The sequence below is a fragment of the Malus domestica genome, chromosome 02 (assembly GCF_042453785.1).
Source record: "Malus domestica chromosome 02, GDT2T_hap1".
NCBI lineage: Eukaryota > Viridiplantae > Streptophyta > Magnoliopsida > Rosales > Rosaceae > Malus > Malus domestica.
This window is the reverse complement of record NC_091662.1, coordinates 18,291,558-18,314,957: the sequence shown is the minus strand read 5'-3', so window position 1 is coordinate 18,314,957 and position 23,400 is coordinate 18,291,558. Positions and strand designations below refer to the sequence as shown.

Sequence of the window (23,400 nt, the reverse complement as noted above, 5' to 3'; positions counted from 1 at the left end):
AGAATCGGGATAGTGTCCCGTCGATATAGAAAACAAATTAGGAACAACGAAGATAACACTTGCGAAGATTAACCTTTGCCGGTCATAGAATTACCGGGAAAAAAGAAGTGCATCAGACATGGATCAAGAAGCATTGCTATGAATCACCACCAAATGTTGTTTCTCCCTCAGTTATTTATCTCAACTCTAATAATATAGTTTGTGTTCAAAGATTTGAATTTGAGCCATAGTTCATGGAGGCTAAAAGGTTCTTCTTGATAGATCAAAGAACAACCACAATATAAAAAACTCTTCTCATCATAAAGACAACCACAAAATGAAGATAGTTAGAAGATATGAGAAACAAAAAGTGAAAAGAAGGAAGAGACCAAGACGGATTGCATCCCAAAGACACAAGCAGGCATCGACATTTGAGGTTTTTTTCTTTCTATTTGTCTCCCTAGCGGTTAGGAATCCATTTGTTCGTTAAATATTCATTGAATGCAAGGAATGAGTCATTCCAATAAGATCATTAACTACTTTCTACAAAGTTATTTTAAAAATAATAATTTCAAACCGTTATTTTCAGTAGTTTAAAACTGAAATTAAAATAGATGGATTGCCATAGTTTATGATGTAACAATTCACCTTGCTTTCTTAAAATTGTAAATTTAGTGAAAAAAATGCAGAACGAAATATAGAAAACTCATCCTATGCAAGTTTGTATGTTCATAAGGATACAATAGTATTGATGAAAAAGACAGAACAATACAAAACGATCATATAGAGCATTTATGAACTATTTATCATTGTTATTATTGGATCAAATATTATTTTCATCACCGCAATTTATCTTGCCTGTTTGTATTATTGTATAAATAATTTATATATGGTCAATTTTAGGCTAATTGTCTCACAAAATAATCAGACTTTGTGAACGAAACCAACAAAACCTTCTCGATCACTCAAAAATTATCAAAGAAAACCTTCACGACAACTTGCAGAAGGAAGAAACATCCAAAAAATATCAAACAAAGGGACCATCCTCTCCCCCCCCCCCCAAAATATCAAACAAAGGGACCATCCTCTCCCCTCCCCCCCCCCCCCACCACAAAAAAAAAAGGATCCCCCCACCACCCCGAAGGAGGAGTCAGTCTTCCTTGAAGAAATATCAAACAAAGGGACCATTCCCCGCCGCCCCCCCCAAAAAAAATTTCTTTTTTGAAAAATTAAGGACATGCAAAGACAAAAGGGCCCCGGATTAACGTGAAACATGCATATTTGTACACGTAATGTTGCTGTCGGGTCCTCCATATATGTATAAATATTTTCTGTTGCTTCCTGCATATATATTCCACAGCAACCATATGAGCAGTGAGCCCCCCCCCCCCCCCCCTCTCCCTCTCTCCCAAACCCCCAAATTGATCCCCCACCACCCCGAAGGAGGAGTCAGAAGAAATATCAAAAAAAGGGACCATTACACGCAAAGACAAAAGGGCAAACAAGATTCTCAAGGGTCTTTATATAGATTTAGTGCTTTAGTCTAGTAATTAGAATATGGGCCATTTGAAAATGGATTGAAGGCTTGGGCCTTATGGTTGTGTGGATTATGCTTGTATAATATAGCCTAAATACAATTAATATTAATTTCTGTATTTATTGTATACTTTTCATTTTGTATAGCAAGTACCTTTTGTGAAATAAAAATTGTGAATTTCAAGTTCTATTTATTTCTGTTATTCTGTTTATTTCTGAATTGTTCTCCAACAATCTTCGAACAGTATGGAACAATCAGGAACTAAACCTCTGTCTGAGAAGCCTGAGAAATTTAAGGACGAAGACTTCAAACGATGGCAGCAGAAAATGCTGTTTTATCTGACAACCTTGAATTTGGCTAATGTTGTGCACCAGACTGAACCTACTGCAGATGAGAAAATATTTTTTCTGCAGAAACTTTGACGACTATAGATGCCTGGAAACATAATGATTTCCTCTGCAGAAACTATATTCTTAATGCATTAGATGATTCATTGTATGATGTCTACGTGGTGTGCAAAACAGCCAAGGAACTTTGGGAATCACTTGAGAAAAAATATAAAACCGAGGATGGTGGTTCAAAGAAATTTGTCGTGGGAACATTTTTGGACTACAAAATGGTGGATTCCAAGTCTGTTGTCTCTCAAACTGAAGATCTCCAGAAAATCATTCATGACATTCATGTTGAAGGGATGGTAATCAATGAGTCTTTCCAAGTGGCGTCCATTATAGAAAAACTGCCACCTTCTTGGAAAGAGTTCAAGAGTTATCTCAAGCACAAACGAAAGGAGATGACCCTTGAGGATCTCATTGTAAGGCTGAGAATTGAGGAAGATAACAGAAAGAATGAGAAGGGCCTGGTTTCAAGTATGGAAGCCAAGGCGAATGTTGTTGAAGGAAGTTCATCAAAGCAAAGGCCAAAATTCCAGAAAACTAAGAAGAAGGAAAGCCACTTTATCCCTGGTGCGAAAGGCAAAGACTTCAAGAAAATCAAGGGAAGTTGCTGGGTTTATGGAAAGCAAGGCCATAGGGCTCAAGAATGTCGCCATCAAAGGGATCAAGGTCCTGGAAATCAAGGCAACAACAACCGCGCAAACCTGATTCAAAACAATGTGGATGCCCTGGCTGCAATGATTTCTGAAATCAACCTCATATCTGACCACGCTGATTGGTGGATAGATACCGGTGCGACTCGCCATGTTTGTGGTGACAGAAAAATGTTTTCTTCGTACTAGAAAATAGAGGGAAACGAGCAGCTGTTTATGGGAAATGCATCCTCATCTGTTGTGGCTGGAATAGGGAAGTGTGTTCTGAAATTCACTTCTGGAAAGGAATTGACCCTTCTTGACGTACTGCATGTCCCCAATATAAGGAAGAATCTTGTTTCTGGTCCTATCCTTAGTAATAAAGGATTTAAACTAGTTTTTGAGTCCAATAAGTTTGTATTAACGAAAGGGGGAATGTTTGTGGGAAAGGGTTACCTTGCTGATGGATTATTCAAACTCAATGTACTTGCTAATGCTATGAATGAAATAAATAATGCTTCTGCTTATATTGTTGATTCGTCTAATTTATGGCACTCTAGGTTAGGACATGTAAATTTTCGTTCTCTTTTTAGAATGCATAATTTAGGTTTGCTGCCCAAAATTGATTATCTAGATAATGTTAAATGTGAAACTTGTACATAATCGAAATTTGCAAGTCAAAGCTTTAAATCAGTGCATGAAAAATCCAATGATTTGTTAGATTTAATTCATAGTGACTTGTGTGATTTTAGATCATATCCAACTCGTGGTGGAAAGAATTATTATGTAACATTTATAGATGATTTCAGTAAGTATTGTTATGTTTATTTACTTCATAGCAAAGATGAGACCTTGGATATGTTTAAGACATATAAGGCAGAAGTTGAAAATCAACTTAACAAGAAGATTAAAGTCTTAAGGTCCGAAAGGGGAGGAGAATATGAGTCTCATGCTTTTGCTGAATTTTGTGCCACACATGGCATAATTCATCAAACAACAGCCCCCTATACACCACAACAAAACGGTGTTGCCGAAAGGAAAAATAGGACTTTTAAAGACATGATCAATTCTATGTTGAATAGTTCTGGACTTCCACACAATTTGTGGGGTGAAGCTTTACTTACTGCAAATAAAATTTTGAATCGAATTCCACCTAAAACGAGAAAGGAGTCACCATATGAATTATGGAAAGGAAGAACCCCTACGTTTAAATTGCTTAAAGTGTGGGGTTGTCTGGCAAAAGTACAAGTTCCATTGCCAAAAAGAACAAAATTATGACCTAAAACTATTGATTGTGTTTTTATTGGTTTTGCATCTAATAGTTCGGCTTATAGATTCTTAGTTTTTCATTCCGAAATAAGTGATATACATGTCAATACTATTATAGAATCTATAAATGCAATATTTTTTTAGGATATTTTTCCATACAAAATAGGCAAGTCTAATTTATTGAAAAAGAGAATACATGATGATGTATCTGAGGTTACTAATGAACCTAGAGAACATGATGATGGTTCAACCTCGTCTAGAGTTCAAGAAGAAGAACTTGAACCTAGAAGAAGTAAAAGGACAAAAATCCGAAAAGACTTTGGGCCTGATTTTGTGACTTTATTAACCGAGACTGAACCTCAATCATTCAAGGAGGCCATGTCCACTCCTGAAGCTCCATTTTGGAAGGATGCAGTTAACAGTGAGATAGATTCCATTATGCAAAATCATACATGGGAATTAGTCGATTTGCCCCTGGCAATAAGCCAATTGGGTACAAATGGATCTTTAAGAAGAAATTAAAACCAGATGGTACAATTGACAAATATAAGGCTCGTTTGGTAGCTAAAGGATACCGTAAAAAACATGGTTTGGATTCCTTTGATACATACTCACCTATAACGAGAATTACTTCAATAAGATTATTGATTGCTATAGCTGCACTCCATAACATGGAAATACATCAAATGGATGTAAAAACTGCATTCTTAAATGGAGACTTAGATGAGGAAATATATATGGAACAACCCGAGGGGTTTGTAGTTAAAGGTAAAGAACACAAAGTGTGTAAACTTGTGAAATCGCTATATGGGCTTAAACAAGCTCCAAAGCAATGGCATGAAAAATTTAACCATGTTCTGATCACACACGGTTTTAAGATAAATGAGTGTGATAAGTGTGTCTACACAAAAACTCAAAATAATGCTTGTGTTATGTTGTGTTTATATGTAGATGATATGCTTATAATGGGAACTAACAAAGAGATAATACATTGGACCAAGAAGATATTGAAATCAAATTTCGATATGAAAGATCTTGGACTAGCTGATGTGATTCTTGGTGTAAAAATAAAAAGAAACCAAGAAGGATATATTCTTACTCAGTCACATTATATAGAAGCTACACTTAGGAAATATGGTCATTTGGAAAGTAAGGATGCAATTACTCCTTTTGATGCCAATAGCAAACTTAAGAAAAATAAAGGTGATGCTATATCTCAACGTGAATACTCACAAATTATTGGAAGCCTTATGTACATTATGAACTGTACAAGGCCTGATATAGCATACTCCGTGAGTAGATTGAGTAGATATACATGCAATCCTGGGCATGATCATTGGGAAGCTTTAATTCGAGTTATGAGATACTTAAAGCATACAATGAATTATGGATTGCATTATACGAGGTATCCTCCTGTGCTCGAAGGATTCACTGATGCGAATTGGATATCGGATAGTACTGATACGAAATCCACAAGTGGATATGTATTTACTTTGAGAGGAGCAACAATATCTTGGAAATCTTCCAAACAAACATGTATAGCCCGATCAACTATGGAATCGGAATTTATAGCTCTCGATATGGCTGGAGGAAAAGCTGAGTGGCTAAGAGATTTCTTGGAAAATGTTCCCATATGGCCTAAACCTGTAAACGGCAATATGTATACACTGTGATAGTTTAGCTGCACAATATCGAGCTAAAAATAGTGTATACAATGGGAAGTCTAGACAAATTAGACGAAGACATAATACAATAAAGAAATGGCTATCTAGTGGTGTAATTTCTATTGACTATGTCAAGTCAAAAGATAATATTGCGGATCCGCTTACTAAAGGCTTATCTAGAGAGCAAGTTAAGCATACATCGAGGGGAATGGGTTTAAAGCCAATAGAGTAAAATGAAACTGCCAAATGGAAACCTAACCTAGTTGATTGGAGATCCCATGGTCTAGGTTCAATAGGCAAACTGGTTTGGCTAGATTCAAGAAGAAACACACTTACATACCCATTCCTATGATGGAAGAAGTGTGGTGACTGCTGATGGTGCAGGATACATTAGTTTAATGATATTGGTACTTGTAAATCAAGTGGAATAGTAGCAGCCTATTCATAATCAATATCACCTATATGAGAGTAAATGTGGGGTCGCATTTATGAGAATTACATGGCTACATTCTCTAAAGCTCTCATGAATCCAGGATTTGTTCAGGACCAAAATGAACACAAACGTATGAATTTGCAATGTGTTGGTGTGACATATGTTTTGCTTATTATCTTGGTTTACTGCGAAGATGAACAGTTCAAGATTTTATATTCACTGCGTCATCTAGTAAATCCGATAAGTATATACTAAGGTAGGTTCAAGTCCAAAAGACACCTTTCCTGATGTATGTCACGTCTATTGTTTACTCTCGTGTTTCAGTTTCTCTATGACCAAACAGTCGTCTCAAAATGTGGGGTATTGTTGGAAGTTTTGAGACTCTTGTCCCACATTGGAGAAAACAAGATTCTCAAGGGCCTGTATATAGATTTAGTGTTTTAGTCTAGTAATTAGAATATGGGCCATTTGGAAATTGATTGAAGGCTTGGGCCTTATGGTTGTGTCGATTAGGCTTGTATAATATAGCCTAAATACAATTAATATTAATTTCTGTATTTATTGTATACTTTTCATTCTGTATAGCAAGTACCTTTTGTGAAATAAAAATTGTGAATTTCAAGTTCTGTTTATTTCTGTTATTCTGTTTATTTCTGAATTGTTCTCCAACACACAGCAACCATATGAGAAGTGAGAGATATGTGAAGAGCCGCCAGAAGATCCAAAAGTGGTCCATTTTCTCATCTCATAATCTCAAAACCTCTTTGCCTTGAGTGGACGTGCTTAAGTTAAGAGAGTATCTTGGTATATATCCCTATAAATTCTACTCCCCAAAATGGGATAAACTGTCGGTGAGAAAAGGTCATGTGATGTGAGCCCTCATTGTAAAATTAAATTACTAATATATATGATAAGTAATGCTAGGAAAGCCATTTACTTAAATTATATTTTGTAAATCATATGACGTGGTCACGTGATTATTGATAATTAGATTATTATCTTAATGTTGATTATGTGCTTATTTCTTTTTTATGACAAATTACATGATTTGCTAATAAGATCTAAAAAGTATGGTTTTCTCTAATTATATTTTTCCTTCTGGTGTTCTTAGAGGAAGTGCATTTCACTACTTATTTTCTTTTTGGGCTATTGTTTTAATTAGAGTTGGTGTATCACATAACTATACTAGTCAATTAGAATGTAATTAAGATTAACAATTTTGATTGTTAAGCACACCATAAACAATCCTTTTGAGACTCAAATATCTGTCTGTTAAAGGTGAACAAAGTATCTCAAGTATATAAATTGACTACGTACATCATGTCGGTTGAAAGCTTCGCACTATGTGGCCTCCTTATCCTTACGTCTTGAATCTTGGGAACATATTGTATACCACATTTCCCTCCAACGCGTGTTCATGCATGATCCTCCACAAAGGAATACTATTGTGTGCTAGTGCAACACACATGGTACTAGTTCATGTGATATATAAGAGCAAGTTCATTCCTAAAAGAATGCGCCAATATCTAGCCCATTTAATACACTCAGTGAACAATGATAGATCTCAATGAACAGTAATAGGCCAAATGAATCTCCACCCCTAAAAAATGCGCTAGCACAAAGTCTAAAAATTGCTCTGGCACAAACGATCTCCACCCCTACACAATGTGTTGGCACCCTGTCCATTTAAAATATTGTTAATTTTTTTATAAAATAATAAATAAAAATTAATTTTAATTTCGGATTGGATTTTTAACTAATCTTGTCACGCCACATGCCATTATCAGAATAAAATTACATAAAATCATCAAATAAACTTAAAAAAAACACATTAAATAAAATTAAATAAACTCATCAAATAAACTTTAAAAAAAACACTAAATAAACTAAGAACTTTATTGTTCCACCACAAGCTCCTTTTAATTATCTTGGCCTTGTTGAAATCCCCATTGGTGCTCAATCAAGTCACTTTGACGGGTACAGTGCCATTATGGCTTTTGCAATGAAGTGTACCGCTGAGTGATCAATTGATTGTAACGTCCATCCTATTCCAATGGCTCGTGTTGCACGGGATCTTTGGTGCCGTCATGAGCACAATAGATACATGTTCTTGAGTTGTTCATTGTGTGCGGCTCGTATTCGTCGACAGCATCATAATCATACTCATCTTCCACAATCATGTTATGGAGAATGATACATGACATCATGATGGATCGAAGTGCCTCGACATCAAACATTCTGGCAGCTGACCTGACAATTGCCCAACGAGCTTGCAGGATACTAAAACAACACTCCACATCCTTCCTACACCACTCTTGACATTTTGCAAAGTGTTTTTCTTTTTCACTTTGTGGATGTAGGGCTATTTTGACAAACGTTGTCCACCTTGGGTAAATGTCGTCTGCAAGGTAGTACGGCCCGTCGTATGTATGTCCATTGATTGAATATGTGACTCTGGGTGCTTTTTCTTGCAGCACTTTGTTGAAGATTGGAGATTGCGCAAGGACATTTAGGTCATTCTGAGCTCCTGGAACACCAAAAAATGCATGTCAAATCCATGTATCAAATGAAGTCACCACTTCCAAAATGATATTTTTGGCTCCTTTTTTGTCGCCATATGCTCCTTGCCACGCACTTGGACAGTTTTTCCAGGTCCAGTGCATACAGTCAATGCTTCCAATCATGCCAGGAAGCCTCGCATCTCAGCCTTCCTCAGTAGCCTTCGCAGATCCTTATGCGTCAATTTCCGGAGGTACTCCTTCATATAGAGGGCTTCGATTGCAGAGAAAAATCGCATCAGGGACTCTAGAACAATTGATTTTCCCATCCTCGTTATCTCATCCACTTGATCTACAGATGCTTCATATGCAAGCATCTGCAAGGTAGTAGTAACTTTTTGCTCAGGAAGAAGACCTAGAACATGAAAATCATCCTCTTTTTTTTTGCACAAAGTATTAATCATGGTTGCAAATAGCACTCATGATTTTGTCATACAAACTTTGTTGCATTCTAAAACGACGTCTAAAAACATGATCAGGGAATACACAATTGGGGATAAAATAATCTTCCAAGATATTATTACCTCGTCTTTCCCTCTTTCTATCGAAGTTTGCAGCACGTTTAGGTTTGGATATCTAACCCACAGCTTCCATGACACAATGGGAACGTGAAGCCCTCTGCCTTCTATGGTCATCATCTTTATCCTCCTCCATTGCAAAAGCCTCATCTCCGCCTCCACCTTCCTCGAGATTGACCAATTCTTCATGTTGTGTCAACAATCTTTTATGTTGCTCCTCAAACTGTTTATACACTCTCCTAGAAGAAGACATTGTAAGGATGGATGTAGGGATGAAGAAGGATTCTGAGCTAAAAAGAAGGATTGATTTTAGTGTGAGGATGGATGTAGCATTGTAGGGTTTATATGGACAAAAAAAAGAATGAGGTTTTGGTTAGGTATTCTTTTCACACAAAAAGTACATGAAAGCTTCAGTAGAAAGTGTTGAAAATATTGAAATATGGTGTAAGGTGGAAGATGATCGTTGGGTATTTATAGGAAAAAAAATTTAAAAAAAATATAATATTTTTTTTGTATTTTTAATCATTTTTTTATTAATTTTTATTAAGTGAATTAATCTGGACCGTTGGATTTGAAAAAGATTCAAATCCAACAACCCATAAGTATGACACGTGGCCAACAGTCACAATTCTAACCGTTGGGGTTTTTTTTTACGCTCGAAAATTGTGGACCGCTGATCTTAGGATCGAACGACCCAGAACGCGCCACGTCATCTAGCTATTGGATTTCAAATTCAAAATTTTTTTACCATTGGAAATCCAATGGTCCAAAAAACTAGCCGTTGGAAATCCAACGGTCTAAGACTGGCCACGTGGCCTCCCCATCAAACAGGTGAGTGCGCCTGCACATGCGGGCCCCGCCTCTGTTTTCTTGTCGGCGACGCACGCCCAAATGTGTGTGCTTCCCACGCGCCTGGAGCAAAAAAAATTAAAATGGCCCGTTTTGGCTTAGCACATTTTGGGTCGGCTTATGGGATGGCTTGGGCTGGGCTGAAGGCTTTTAGCCGGGTGCCAGGGTATCAAGCCCCAATGGACTTCCTCTAAAGGGTGGTGTTATCCATGCACCTCTATTTATCATCCACACATTTTTTGTTAATTTAAATTTTTTGAACTGCTCCAACTCATTTATTCGACAGTTGAAAATTAAAGGGTGTGTCTGGAAGGTAAAAAGGTGTGTGTGGATAACAATATTCTATATAAAATGAGTAGATGACAAATTTATACTAAAGATCGTACAATATCAATAAACATATATAAACATGAATTGATTCTATAATGTGACTGTGTAAATAATTTGCTTTTGTTGTTTAATTAAACAAAACAACAAACTTTCATTACTTTCAAGGGAGTTTTAACGAAAGGGGTCTGGCACTATTCATTCTTAATCAAAAGGACATTTTGTATATGAAAAGTCCATAATGGATAAAGCTATTTTCTTTATTTACTCTTATGCCATTATTTTATTATTACAGCGGGGTCCACAATGATGTTGACATTTCTGTCTGGAAATACATTATTTTACATTATGTTATTCAACTTATGCTAATTAGCTGCCAGCTCTTTATGCTTCCATCATGTTGTCGATGTTATGCAGCTCTTATTCTGTCAAATTATTCTAGAACTGTTCATCGCCTTCTACTAGCTCTGCATCTCTTTCTTTATCTTCTTTCACCTTATAATACATATTTTCTGTTTCTCCTTTGAAATTTTGAAGCTTCCAGTATGGCTGATGACGGGCTTTTGACTTGCTGTAAATATGCATTTCTTCTTCTTCTGCTACTAATACCTAGACCTGGCATTCGTGTTGTGTTTCTCATATTCGTGTCGTTTTCGTGTCATACCCGATAGCTTAACGGGTCATGTCGTGTCATACCCATTAAAGTAAACGAGTAATATGACCCGACCTAAAATCAACCCGTTAATATTATCAGGTAATATGACCCAACCCGTTACCTGTTAAGAAAAATATATTTTAAATCAATAAAAAGAAAATGAAAAACATAATTTGATCCAAAAAACTGTAAAACATAATACTAAATTAGTATATATATACTAAATTTCGGAGTTGACCCCTTCATAAAAGTTGTAAAGTTTTTCATTACAAGTGATTACATTTTTCTCACTTCTACAATAATTATTATTAATTTTGCATTCAAATAAAAAACATTGTTCATGAAATTTGGAGGGTTTTAAAAATCTAAACGACCAAGTAACCATCATCTAAGCGTTGAGGAAGCAATTATGAACTTTTATTATGTTTTCACATCTTTCAGACTTATACATTAATGATTATGAATTTTGTTTATTTTGAACTCCCTTAAAAATACTATTCATGAGAGTTTGTATGGTTTTAAAAAATTCAAACGATCATATACCCATCCTCAAAGTGTAGAGGATGCGACTACGAGCTTTTGTATATTTTTTTCATATTTTTCGCACATGTAAATTAATTATTATAATTTTTTTAATGTGTTTGGTATTTTTAAATTACCTAATATTTTTATTTTTAATGTGTTTTCTGATATTTAATCTCAATCTTTGCCTATAATATACTAATAAATAAATAAATAAATAAAACTTAAATTTTAAACTTTATATAGAATAATAATTAATAAACAATCTATACATATTCATTATATCTATTGTATTTTATTGTAAGATTTTTTTAGTAGTTTAAAAAATTAAAATCATCAAAATAACTTTTTTCTTATCGTGTTGAAACAGGTTACCTGCGTGTTACTCTCGTGTAAACCTGTTAAGGACCCGTTATTAATGGGTTATTATCGTGTGACCGATAATGACCCGATTAGTTATAATGTTGATCCGAAACCTATTATTTTCGTGTCGTTTAAGTGTCATGTTAACGGGTCGTGTAAGAAATTGCCAAGAGTCCACCTATGTGGAGAGATAGGGGATAGTCTAAAGGACTCTTCATTAATCATGGCTATGTTCCTAGCTTTCTCCTTTTGCATATGTACATACCAATCTAGGGGGCTACTAATAAAACTTATGCAAATTTCTTTCTACTTTTCTAGATAATCTTCTACTACTTTTATAAGTTTTTCAGGAAATGATTCTAGTTGGGAAATATGGTTAATGAATATTTTATCAAGATAGCCAAACTCTAATACTAAGGCCGGGGTAACTTTTACCAAGTTATGCTTTTTTTATGCTCATAACTAAAATGTCATGGTCTAAAATCTCTAATGTTAATCATGGCCACAGCTATGCTAACCTCTGGTTTACAAATACAACTCTCTGTACTATATCAAAGACATGGTGGATACATGTTTGTAATAATATCCATCCCAGGTTTTGGATCAAAGATGGACTGATACAAAGCACATTGTAATTGTAATTGTAACTCTTTCATGGACTATGATGCTCTGCTCAGGATTTCATTTTGCATATCTGGTGGCATTATCCTTAATTTTTCTTTTGAAATTTTTTCTAATAGGATATCATCTATTATTAAGTTTAAAGATATATTCCTAAGAAAACTTTCATATCCTCTTTGTTTTTCTTTGTCACTTAGATGCTGATGCTGCTTATTATTTTGATGCTGCTCCATTTCAATGTCTTCATCTAAGAGCTCAATCTTAATCTCCTTTATGGGGTCACTAGCCTCTTGTTCTGTGGGTTCAATAACCTCTTTTCCTTTATTCTTATGCTGATTAGTTTCCAAACCTATTTTCAATTCTCTTTTCAGGGTGTCACTTGCCTTCTGTTGCATTCTAAGAGATTGGAGTTCTTCATTTATTTTGGTAAACTTACTAAGTAATGACTTATGGTTCCTAGAGATGACTTGAAGGTTATGCTCAAGAGAATGAATATGCTGCTGGCTTTGATAGAAATTAAAATTAAAACTATCAAACTAAAACTATCAAACTCTTGTTCTAAGGCTGTAATTAGTTTTTCGTGACCTAACCTCATGATTGGTTGTTTGATTTGGATATTCCAAGAATTATCTAAGAGAACTTGCTGCCTATCAGAAAGTCCTGATACTCTTGGCCTATATCTCAGGGTTGGATTTCTGATTCCTTCAACAATATTGCCATTAAAGTTGAAAGTAGGTACTGGTGGTAATGCTGCTCTGCTTATGCTATTTTGAAATCCATTGAATGGTGGAGGTCCTTGATGCATCATTATACTATTGAAATGTGCTCTTCTGCCTTGTGGTCTTGTGCTATTTGAGGATGATAGTCCATGATATTCCATTCATGTTCAACAAATTAATCTTGATAAGATATCGGCTAATGTATTGTCATTACCTTTTACATGTTCAAAAATTGGTTTAAAATCATTTCCTGTAATTGAATCAACAAAATTAACTCATCTTCGAGCTGCCATTAGCATGTATATTGTTATAATGAGAAACAATATTTTCACAATCTGTTCTAATCGTAAATACTTCATTATATAAAAATAAAGAGAATGTTTCAAGTGAGTTAATTATTCCTAAAATTTCTAAATCTGTTGATGGTAATCTAAACTGTACATCACTAAATTTTCCTAATGAATATCTACAAACTTGTTCGTCAGACTTTGGAGACTCCTTATACTTTTTCTGGTATAGTATACCTGCCCATCCCCATCCTAATAATGAAGCATCTATTTCGACTACTTTATAACTATCATCTAATGGTAATGGCTTAAGTTTAGTAATTTCTTGTTTTATATTTTAAACTAATTTAATATCTTCACTATTAAAATATTTTTGTCCTGTTTTGCTAGTTTTACTATGTAATACTGCTATTTTTCTTCCTAAATCAGGGATAAAATTTCTTTCATAATTTAACAATCCTAAAAATGCTTGTATGTCACATCCCGGCCCGGGCCCCCACCACATCCCAGGCTCGACTCCACCGTAGCACGATATTGTCCTCTTTGGACCCCGACCACGCCCTCACGGTTTTGTTTCTGGGAACTCACACGAGAACTTCCCAGTAGGTCACCCATCATGGGATTGCTCTCGCACGAACTAGCTTAACTTCGGAGTTCTGATGGAACCCGAAGCCAGTGAGCTCCCAAAAGGCCTCGTGCTAGGTAGAGATGGGAATATGCATATAAGGCTTACAGGATCCACTCCCCTAGGCGATGTGGGATGTTACATTGTAACTGTTTCTTATCTTCTCACTTATCTGGAAATTCTAAGACCTTTTTGGCTATATGATCTTGTAATTGTATTGTACCTGACTTAATATACATTCCTAAAAATTATATATCTTGCTTTTCTAATGCTATTTTATTTTTGCTAATCACAATTCCATTATTGAAAAATTCTTGTAAAACTATCTCTAAGTGCTTTCTATGTTCATTTCTATTTTACTATGTACTAAAATATCATCTACATAAACAATACAAAAATTATCATATTTCTTGAAAATTTGATCCATCTTTCTTTGAAAGATCGCGGGGCATTTTTAAGTCCAAATGACATAACAAGTCACTCAAAATGTCCTTCTAGACAAGTAAAAGTTGTCCACTCAATTGATTATTCTGCTAATCGTATTTGCCAAAATTCTGATTTACAATCAAATTTACTAAAATATTTACTCTCTTGAATTTTATTTATAAGCTCATCTTTATTTGGTAACTTATAACTATCTTCATATGTATTATCATTTAATCTCTTGTAATTAGAAACTATTCTAGCCTTACCTCTCTTTAGTTCTGAATGTTTTCTCACTACAAATGTTGTTGATCTATGTCTAGACTTAAAGGGTCTAATTACTTTTAAATTTAACAACTCTTTTATTTGCTGCTCAAACTCTTGTTTATCTATTAAACTACAAGGCATATCAGCTGTCTTAATGGTTAAATATGGGTTAATTATATCTAATTTTGCTAATATTTTATTTTTATTCCAATGTAACTATGGGTCTTCTCCTATAATTCTAGTTTGTTCTGCTAAATGTAACAATTCTTCTAAACTCTTTGGTTTGTTTAACTGTAATATTTCTATATGATTTTGTTGACCCTAAAAACTACTAAACCTACGTGGCGCGCAGGCCGAGTAATTAATAAGCTAACTACATCCTTCGGTTGTGTGCGAGGTGTGCCAACTCGTCGACCGAGCTCGACCGGAGAGTAAAATGTGTTGATGTTGCGTTGAGCGCGCGGCTGACTTCTCGATCTTGCGACTGCGGCAGAGGAAGGAACACATCTCAGCCTTTAGATTCTAGAGCCTGAAGACAAGGCTGCTAATTTTGCGAAGTTCACAAATCGTCGGCGTCGGATTCGGTCACAGTGATTATATTTGTAAGGGTATAAGCACACCAAATCGACACCAGAGTATAAGGGCACAGATACTCAAAACAAATATATGTCTTGATGGTAAATGTGGTTCGGCCGTCAGAATATCGAACTCTAAAGCCTACTTGTGAGTATCCAATCATGAAACAACTCGACGTTCAGTGTGCCGAGCCCTAGTAGACTGTAACACTTCACCTTGCCGAAAAAAGCTAATGAGATGACCTCTGCCAATAAAGACCCGAAAGTCTTTCTCGACCGAGACTTGGATAGGTAACCAGTCGACCTTGACGCGGTGCTGTTTATCCAAACTGAAGGTATTCCTCAGTCAGTTGGTTCTACAGCGATAGTGCTATTTATCCAAACTGAAGGTATCACCAGTTGCCTTCCCAGTGCTGTTTATTCAAACTAAAGATGTGTCGGCAAAAAAGAAAATAAAAATCTCAAGGTTGTTGAAAGGTTTTGCGTAGGGCGAGAATTTGCTCAGGGCAGTTTGTGTGTTAAATTGGAGAAAGCTGAATGATGTCCTCCTCCCTCTATTTATAATAGCTAACCTGCTCATGATCGAATCACAACCAAACTCGGATTAGAACTCATTTCCCCAATCCAACCTTATCTCGGCCAGTCCTACTCCTACTAGGACTTTGAACTCAACCTTATCCCGACCCAACCGCATTCATTCCCAAACTCTAACATTTTTATCTTATCGAAACTCCTTCTCGTATCAGGATTCAACTACATCCCATGGATTTCCAATAGGACACACCTAGCTTTGACTATACGGCCCATGAGCCGGATAACCCCTAGCGACTCCTAAGCACGGCCTCTGGGCCGAGAAAATTCTGAACTCGGCCTAAACCAATATTTTGGGCCCAAACATTACCCCCTCGCTTCTGAGGTCGTCGACCCACACTCCTTGGTTCAAGCCTCGACCTTGAAGAAGTGAAACCATCCTAAAGACAAATATTGAATCCTCTTGAGAAATACCACCATACGCATTTATGAGACATGGTCATATGATCTCGATTCTCCCAACCGTCCTACCACATGTCAGCCCCTTGGTTAACCTTGCAGCCCTTAATCATGACCCACGAAAACATGCGACCGCTGAAACGTCTCTCTTGCACTAAACCCGCCCAACATGCAATCGTGCGTCCTCAATGATTAGCAATTTTCTCACTCGATTCTATCCTCAATTTTGAAAATCAAACGTTTAAACTTCCTTCTCAAATGCCTATAAATACCCAAATCTTTTCCACTCGTACCTTACGCTTTTTAAAACCCTTGAAACTTTCTTGCCACTTTGCTTTCAAAACTTTCAAAACCCAGAAAATCTGAGCTTTCACCTCATAAATCTTTAATCCTTCATTAATGGCCACCTTCATCTCCCAGCTCTCTAACGAGTGCAACAAGTGCAAGGACTTCATCGATCAAAACGACATCAAGACTCTGCACTTCAAGAGTAACTTAAACACTACTCATCAAATCCTGGGACCACTCTTTAAAGATGCAGTGCCATCGTCCATCACTAACTTATTCAAAGAACACTGTCTGGCATATTTGCTGCAAGGATTTGATTGGTCGAAATGGTGCCTGACAAAGCCTCAAGAAACCTAGCCTTCGACCAATGCGAACTGGGCGGCCTGGGTCATACGGATGGAAAAGTTCTTTGGTAAATAATGGAAGGCTCTCGCCACCCTTATTGGATGCCCGTCAAACCTCGACCTCAAGGTACTATTCGACGAACGAGTTGTCGAGGCGTTGAGCCAAGAAGGTCAAGAGCCTTCAAAAGAGGAAGTTCAAAAGCTGCATAAGAATTTTCTTCACTACAATAACCTCATTGTCCATTTTGCTGGCCAAGGGGAAGAGAGTCTGCGGATGGGAGAACACAAGGCCTTCCTTTTTTACTAGTACAACAAGTTTATTTGTTGTACCAAGTCGAATAAGTGTTTGGTCGAAAATATGCTCGTGGCGGAAGCCCTGGCTAGTGGTCACTCTCTGGCGCTCAGTCCAGCTATCATTGCCAACCTTCTGCGCTGCCTCGCTGAAACGACCATCAACAAGATCGACCTGCATCAGAATGGACCTCTCTGGGTATTCTAACTCTGGCTGCAGGTTTATTTCTCCACACTTAAGCCAAAAATCCCCAACCTCCAGTCTACTGCAGCACTTGGCCTTCAGTTGGCTCATCAACCAGTGCCTCATCACCGAGCTGAAGAAGTGTTTGAACACTTCTTCGGCCTAAACGTCATTTCCGATGACAAATTTTTGATATGTCATCGTCGGGAATACCCCCGCTCCATCAAGCTTCCCACATCAACTTGGAATGAAAGTGAAGATGCAGGTTTTCGTCAAAACTGGGGGTCGTTCGTGCTAACTCGCGAACTTCCCCTTGGTTGCAATGCTCGCCAAGCAAGTTGGGAAGTCTACCACCCTCACTTTGCTGCCCGACAGCTTGGTAAGGTTGCCCGGTGCCTCTACTTACTTCCCCCTCCCTTCTAAGCCAATTACGCCTCTCTGGTTCCTTAGAAATTGAGTGTAGAGACACCGAGAAAGATTTTAGGAACAGTGCAAGAAATTCCGCCTTCGACTAACTGTTCTTGAATCTTTCGGCACCAACACCTTCAGTGACTGGTGGGAAGAATATACCCGTGACTTTTTTGGCGTTTCGGTCGAAAACGTAGTCAACAAAATTTTGGTGACCGACCTAAAAAAACTTCTGCCCCACAATCCAAAGAAACGCCCCAAGGTATACGACTATGTCTACCTTTATTCTTCAAACACTGAATCGATTTTACTAATTAGATTTCGCTTTCTCAGGCGGTCGAGTATTGAAACAGGCAGACGTGATCGCCCCGGCTGTGGCCAAGAAGAAATTGGCATTTTCCTCTAAGAAATCTAAAACCGCCGCGCAAAACACACCAAGCAAATGGCCTTGCCTAGACACCGAGACGGCAGGTGAAGCCCCTCACCCCACAAAATGCATCAAGAAACTGGCGAAGAAAGAAGCACATGAGATTCACGTTATCTCCAGCCATACCACCAGAGCGTCCGTTCCTAGTGCTTTTCCTCTTGCTCCTGTTGTCCAAGCCTTAACAGAGAAACGACCAACTCTAACCGGCCTAGCACCCCAAGCTCACCCGACCCCTGAGGTCCCCGAGGTCGTGGTCGAACCAGTTGCTGTACCACTGGTCGAAATGTCTGCAGCTCCAGGGTCGACCGTAGCACCCGTCCAGGGAGGGGCAACCCCTTCGACCGAGAAGAATCTCCCAAAGAATCCAAAATAATCAGCAATCATCTTAGAAGAGGTATGATTATGCTGGCAACTCTCTTCACGCATTAAATTCAGAAGTATTAACAGCTCTTTTATTTTAGAATGACGAGAGTGACAAGATTCCGCTGGCAAGTCGCTCTCGACCAACCGAACCCCTTCCATTGATCTTCCCCATGTGGTTGAGGTGATCGATCAGGTCAATCCTCCTGCAGCCGATCATGGAAAAAGGCCCATTGAGCCTGAAGCGATGTCAGAAACTCCAATTCACCCGCAGGACCAAAACCTCGGCATTCCCTTTCAAGAAGCGAAAGGCTCGATTACTTTCTCTTGTCAATTTTGTTATAAGAGTCTGAACCGAGAAAAATATTAAATGTCAGGTGCCCAGTTATTCATTTCACCAAAAATTATATGCACCGAAGGGTGTTATCTATATTTCCTGGCCACCTCAGTGGCCGTCGAATATAGATAACCTTCATCGGCCGCGTGAATTAAGAAGCAGTTTAAAATAATGGGCTCGGCCATTAAGCTCTCTAGGTTCGAGCAATGAACCAGGAGACATGGCCGAAGTCTCCTCTCGACAGGTCTAGAATAAATTCTCTCTGCTACATTCTTTTATGATTTTCCTTTCGCCTAAATTATTTTCCTGTGCAGCCTTCATGGGAAGTTGAGTTTGATGTTCTCCTATCGAGTACTTCAGGAGTGGCTAGCCTTTCGGTGGCTACGACCGGGCCTTCCGCATCAGTAGCCGAATCGACTATTCTTGTTAAGTTGCAAGTGCTCTTGTCTCTCTCAACTTCACAAGTTCTCGAATACCACAGCCTTGATTCAGTGGGTGCTTGTCTGAACGATCTCACAGCCAATGATCAATTGAGCAATGAGGCTATCACCCAAGCGTCTTCTACCTTAGAACGGACCTGAGAATATTTCGGTATTTTTGAGAAAGCTCTTCGGGCTGAAGATGACTTGAAAGCTACAACAGTCGTTCGAGACGCTCTTCATCCCTAGGTCAAAGTTTTAAAGGCAAAAAAAGGGACCGTGGCTGACCTTGATCGTCAAATTATCGAACTCCAAAATCGAAAGTCAGCAATTGCTTCCGAGCTTGCAAAAGATTTTAAGTCGAGTGGCAAATCCTGCTTAACCAACTACGTGGATAGTGTGAAGCGAGTCGAGCAACTGAAAATGGATAAAAAGAATTGGCAAGCTGATTGTAATTGATCGCCCAACTCCATTTGTACACCTTTTTGCGAACTTAATGAAATGAACTTTTATTCCTGCATCTCCCATGTGATTAGATAATATTTTTTTTAAAACCTCTCGTTGATTGGCAACTTGTGAACTACACAAGTTCGATCCTTAAGATGGTATGCTCCCTTACCAAGAATCTTATGAATAACGTATGGCCCTTCCCAATTTGGCGACCACTTGCCGAACCTGGGGTCTTTAATTCCTACGGGTAGTACAGTTTGCCAAACCAACTCTCATTCGCCGAACGTTTTTTGGCTGACTCGTTGATTATAAGCTAGCTCGGTGATCTTCTGTTATGCCACTAATAAGTTATAAGCATCAAACCGAGCTTCTTCTAAATCTTCTAACTCTTGTTTCATTGCTTGACTGTACTCGGCGCTGAACAAACTACTTTGTTCAATTACTCGCAACAAGTTTATAATTAGCTAGACTGGCAACATTGCGTCGTGCTCATAAGTCAACGCGTATGGAGTCATTCCAGTGGCTATCCGTAGAGAAGTTTGATAAGCCCATAACGCTTCGTTTATCTTTAAATGCCACATACCCGGTTTTTCTTTTATCATTTTTTCGAGAATATCGATTATGACCTTATTACTTGCTTCAACCTGTTCATTCGTCTGCGGATAATACAGCATAGATTGCTCGAGTCGAATCTTTAGATTTTCTGAATATTCCTTAAACCTATCGGATGTAAAGATCGTACCATTATCTGTTATGATTGTTTCTGGCACACTGAATCTAGTCACAACATTTTCTTCAACAAAATTACAAACTTCTTTAGACGTTAGCTCGGCATATGACTTGGCTTTGACCTATTTGGTAAAGTAGTCTGCTGCAATGAGTATCCACGCATGTTTGGCTGCACCAGAAGATGGTGTGATTTTACTGATTACATCCATGACCCATCCTCGGAACGGCCATGTTTTGGTGACCGAATGTAGTGATTCGGCCGGAACTCTCTGTATAGGCCCATGGATTTGACACTGTACACAACCCTTTGCATACTCAATGCAATCCTTCAGAATACTCGGCCAGAAATAGTTGTGCCGCCGAATCAACCAACGTATTTTTCGTCCAAATTGGTGAGCTCCGCAAATTCCTTCATGTATTTTTGTCATTGCTTGAGCAGCTTCCTGCGAGCCGAGGCACAACAACAGTAACTCATCCTCACCTTTTTTATACAACTCATTCTGGTATAATGCGTAGTTTGTGGCATGAATCCTTGTCCACCGGTCGTGTTTTTCGTTGGGGTTATCGATATATCGCATAATCGTCATTCTTCAATCGTCTGATCACTGGGTGTGCCAAAATGCTAACCCTAAAAACTACTAAAACTATGTGGCGCGCAGGTCGAGTAATTAATAAGCTAATTATGTCCTTCGATTGTGTGCAGGGCGTGCCAACTCGTCGGCCGAGCTCGGCCAAGAAGTAAAATGTGTTGATGTTGCGTTGAGCGTGCGGCTGACTTCTCGATCTTGTGACTGCGGCTGAGGAAAGAACACATCCTAGCCTTTGGATTCTAGAGCCTGAAGACAAGGCTGCTAATTTTACGAAGTTCACAAATCGTCGGCGTCGGATTCGATCACATTGATTATATTTGTAAGGGTATAAGCACGTCAAATCGACACTAGAGTATAGGGACACAGATACTCAAAACAGATATATGTCTTGATGGTAAATGTGGTTCGACCCTCAGAATGCTGAACTCTAAAGCCTACTTATGAGTATCCAATCATGAAACAACTTGGCGTTTAGTGTGCCGAGCCCTAGTAGACTGTAACACCTCACCTCACCGAAAAGGCTAATGAGATAACCTCTGCCAATAAAAACCCGAAAGTCTTTTCTCGATCGAGACTTGGATAGGTAACCAGTCGGCTTCGACGTAATGCTGTTTATCCAAACTGAAGGTATTCTGTGGTCGGCTGGTTCTACGGCAATAGTGCTTATACCTTTACACAATTTTGAACTCGGCCCAAACCAATATTTTGGGCCCAAACAAATTTCCTTCTTCTATAATTGGATATTCATGTTCAAATATTTCTTCATCAAACTCTTCTATGTTATTATACTCATCATTTTCTTTTGAGTTTTCTAAATAATAACTATCTTAGCCACTAGACTTTTCTATACTTATGTTTTTGTATGCTTCTACAGTATTACTTTGGTCAGTTATTGTAATACCTCTTTTGAAAAATGTTATGTTAGGATTCATAAATAAAAAAACCTTGTAAACTTTTCAAAAAATTTAAACCTAAAATGAATGGGTATAATCCTACTGGTGAAACAAATGTTAATGGTAAATTAAATTGTTGTTTTTTCTACTTTAATAGACTCATTATTAATGCAATGTGTTAAGTAAACTGGTGTCTCATTAAACTGTGTTATTCTCACTGGTTTTGCTAATTTTTGTCTATATTTTTCTGGTACTAACTCTTCTCTTATGACACTCTTTATACTCCCTATATCTAACATAGTTGTTGTTTGTATCTTATGTTTTTTTGCTAATTCTATTTCACAATTTATGATAATTAAAGAACTATTTTTCGGCCTTTCTATGCTATAAACAATATTTCCTAATATTTCAGTATTTTCTTGTGATTTCGCTGAATTAATTTCTAATAATTTATTATTATAACACTTTTCGCACAATATTGAATATTTATTATAGTATTTATTTGCAACTAGTTTACTACACTTATGACATTTTTTTGGCCAACCTAAATTAATGTATTTATATTCTTCTTCATGTTGTTCTTCTATGAATGCACACATATACTCTTCTAAATCACTATTTGTGCTACCTGAATCTTCTGAGTTTGAATCTATCATGTTAATACTCTTTATACTCTATACTATAAATACTCTCATTATCACTTAAATCATCTAAACTATATATTGACTGTATATCCTCATCCTCTTCTAATTTAAACAGCTTCATCAAATGTATTTTATCTCTCGACTGTTTTCCTAATTTTGGTCATTTAGGTCTAATATGTCCAACTTCTCCACATGAATAACATTTACAACTACTCTTATCTTTTGGTGCTTTATATTTTCTAATCCACGGTCTACCACTTCTTTTCCTAAATTGTTTTGGAATATATTTTCTCTTCTTATATGTTCTTTAAGGTCTTATGCTAAAATTCTTATGTTGTTTGTATGATTTATATGATTTATATTTCTTTTTGTATATTTTTTTATGCTTTTTTTTTTATGGCAACCATATTGTTGCGGTAAATCTATATTTTTACAGCTCATATAAAATTGCTTCCTAATTTGTTTCTTAGGTTTTATTTGACTACACTCTTGTATATCATATACATGTTGAATTCTAAGTCCTATTGCAATATCATTTTTCTTTGGATGCTTTTGCCATTCATTTCAAATCTTTTCTCCTATTGATCCTTTTATTTTTGTCATATAAGTATCTAATAAATTAATATCACTAATTCTACATGTTCTTCCTAAATATTTAAAGAAATTTGTTGTATACTCAGCTATATACTGTAAATCACAAATTTGTAATTGTTCTAAATTTCTAATTGCCCTTATTTGTTCTTGTTCACTTATGTCATCTAATCTATTATAATCTAAAAATGCTTGTTTAATTAAAGTAACAAAACCATCTATATTAAAATGTGTTTTAGT

General features: G+C 37.1%; 1 protein-coding gene across 1 annotated transcript; it reads right to left on the bottom strand.

Moving 5' to 3' along the window:
• Nucleotides 1–7,951: 7,951 nt before the first annotated feature.
• On the bottom strand, nucleotides 7,952–9,235 carry LOC103405530 (uncharacterized). The gene is made up of 4 exons (XM_070812101.1): nucleotides 9,046–9,235; nucleotides 8,601–8,840; nucleotides 8,292–8,433; nucleotides 7,952–8,156 (listed from the first exon to the last, which is right to left on the bottom strand). Exons 1-4 carry the CDS (start codon nucleotides 9,233–9,235, stop codon nucleotides 7,952–7,954), a joined length of 777 nt encoding a protein of 258 aa, XP_070668202.1.
• Between the last annotated feature and the right edge of the window lie 14,165 nt (nucleotides 9,236–23,400).

What these genes read in the sequence shown, in the direction of transcription:
- LOC103405530 (XM_070812101.1), bottom strand. Translation starts at nt 9,235, where the DNA reads ATGTCTTCTTCTAGGAGAGTGTATAAACAGTTTGAGGAGCAACATAAA. An exon ending in TTGTGTCATGGAAGCTGTGG is followed by an intron (nt 8,841 to 9,045) that starts GTTAGATATCCA and finishes GCAAAAAAAAAG; the next exon opens with AGGATGATTTTCATGTTCTA. An exon ending in GCAGACGACATTTACCCAAG is followed by an intron (nt 8,157 to 8,291) that starts GTGGACAACGTT and finishes GGCAATTGTCAG; the next exon opens with GTCAGCTGCCAGAATGTTTG.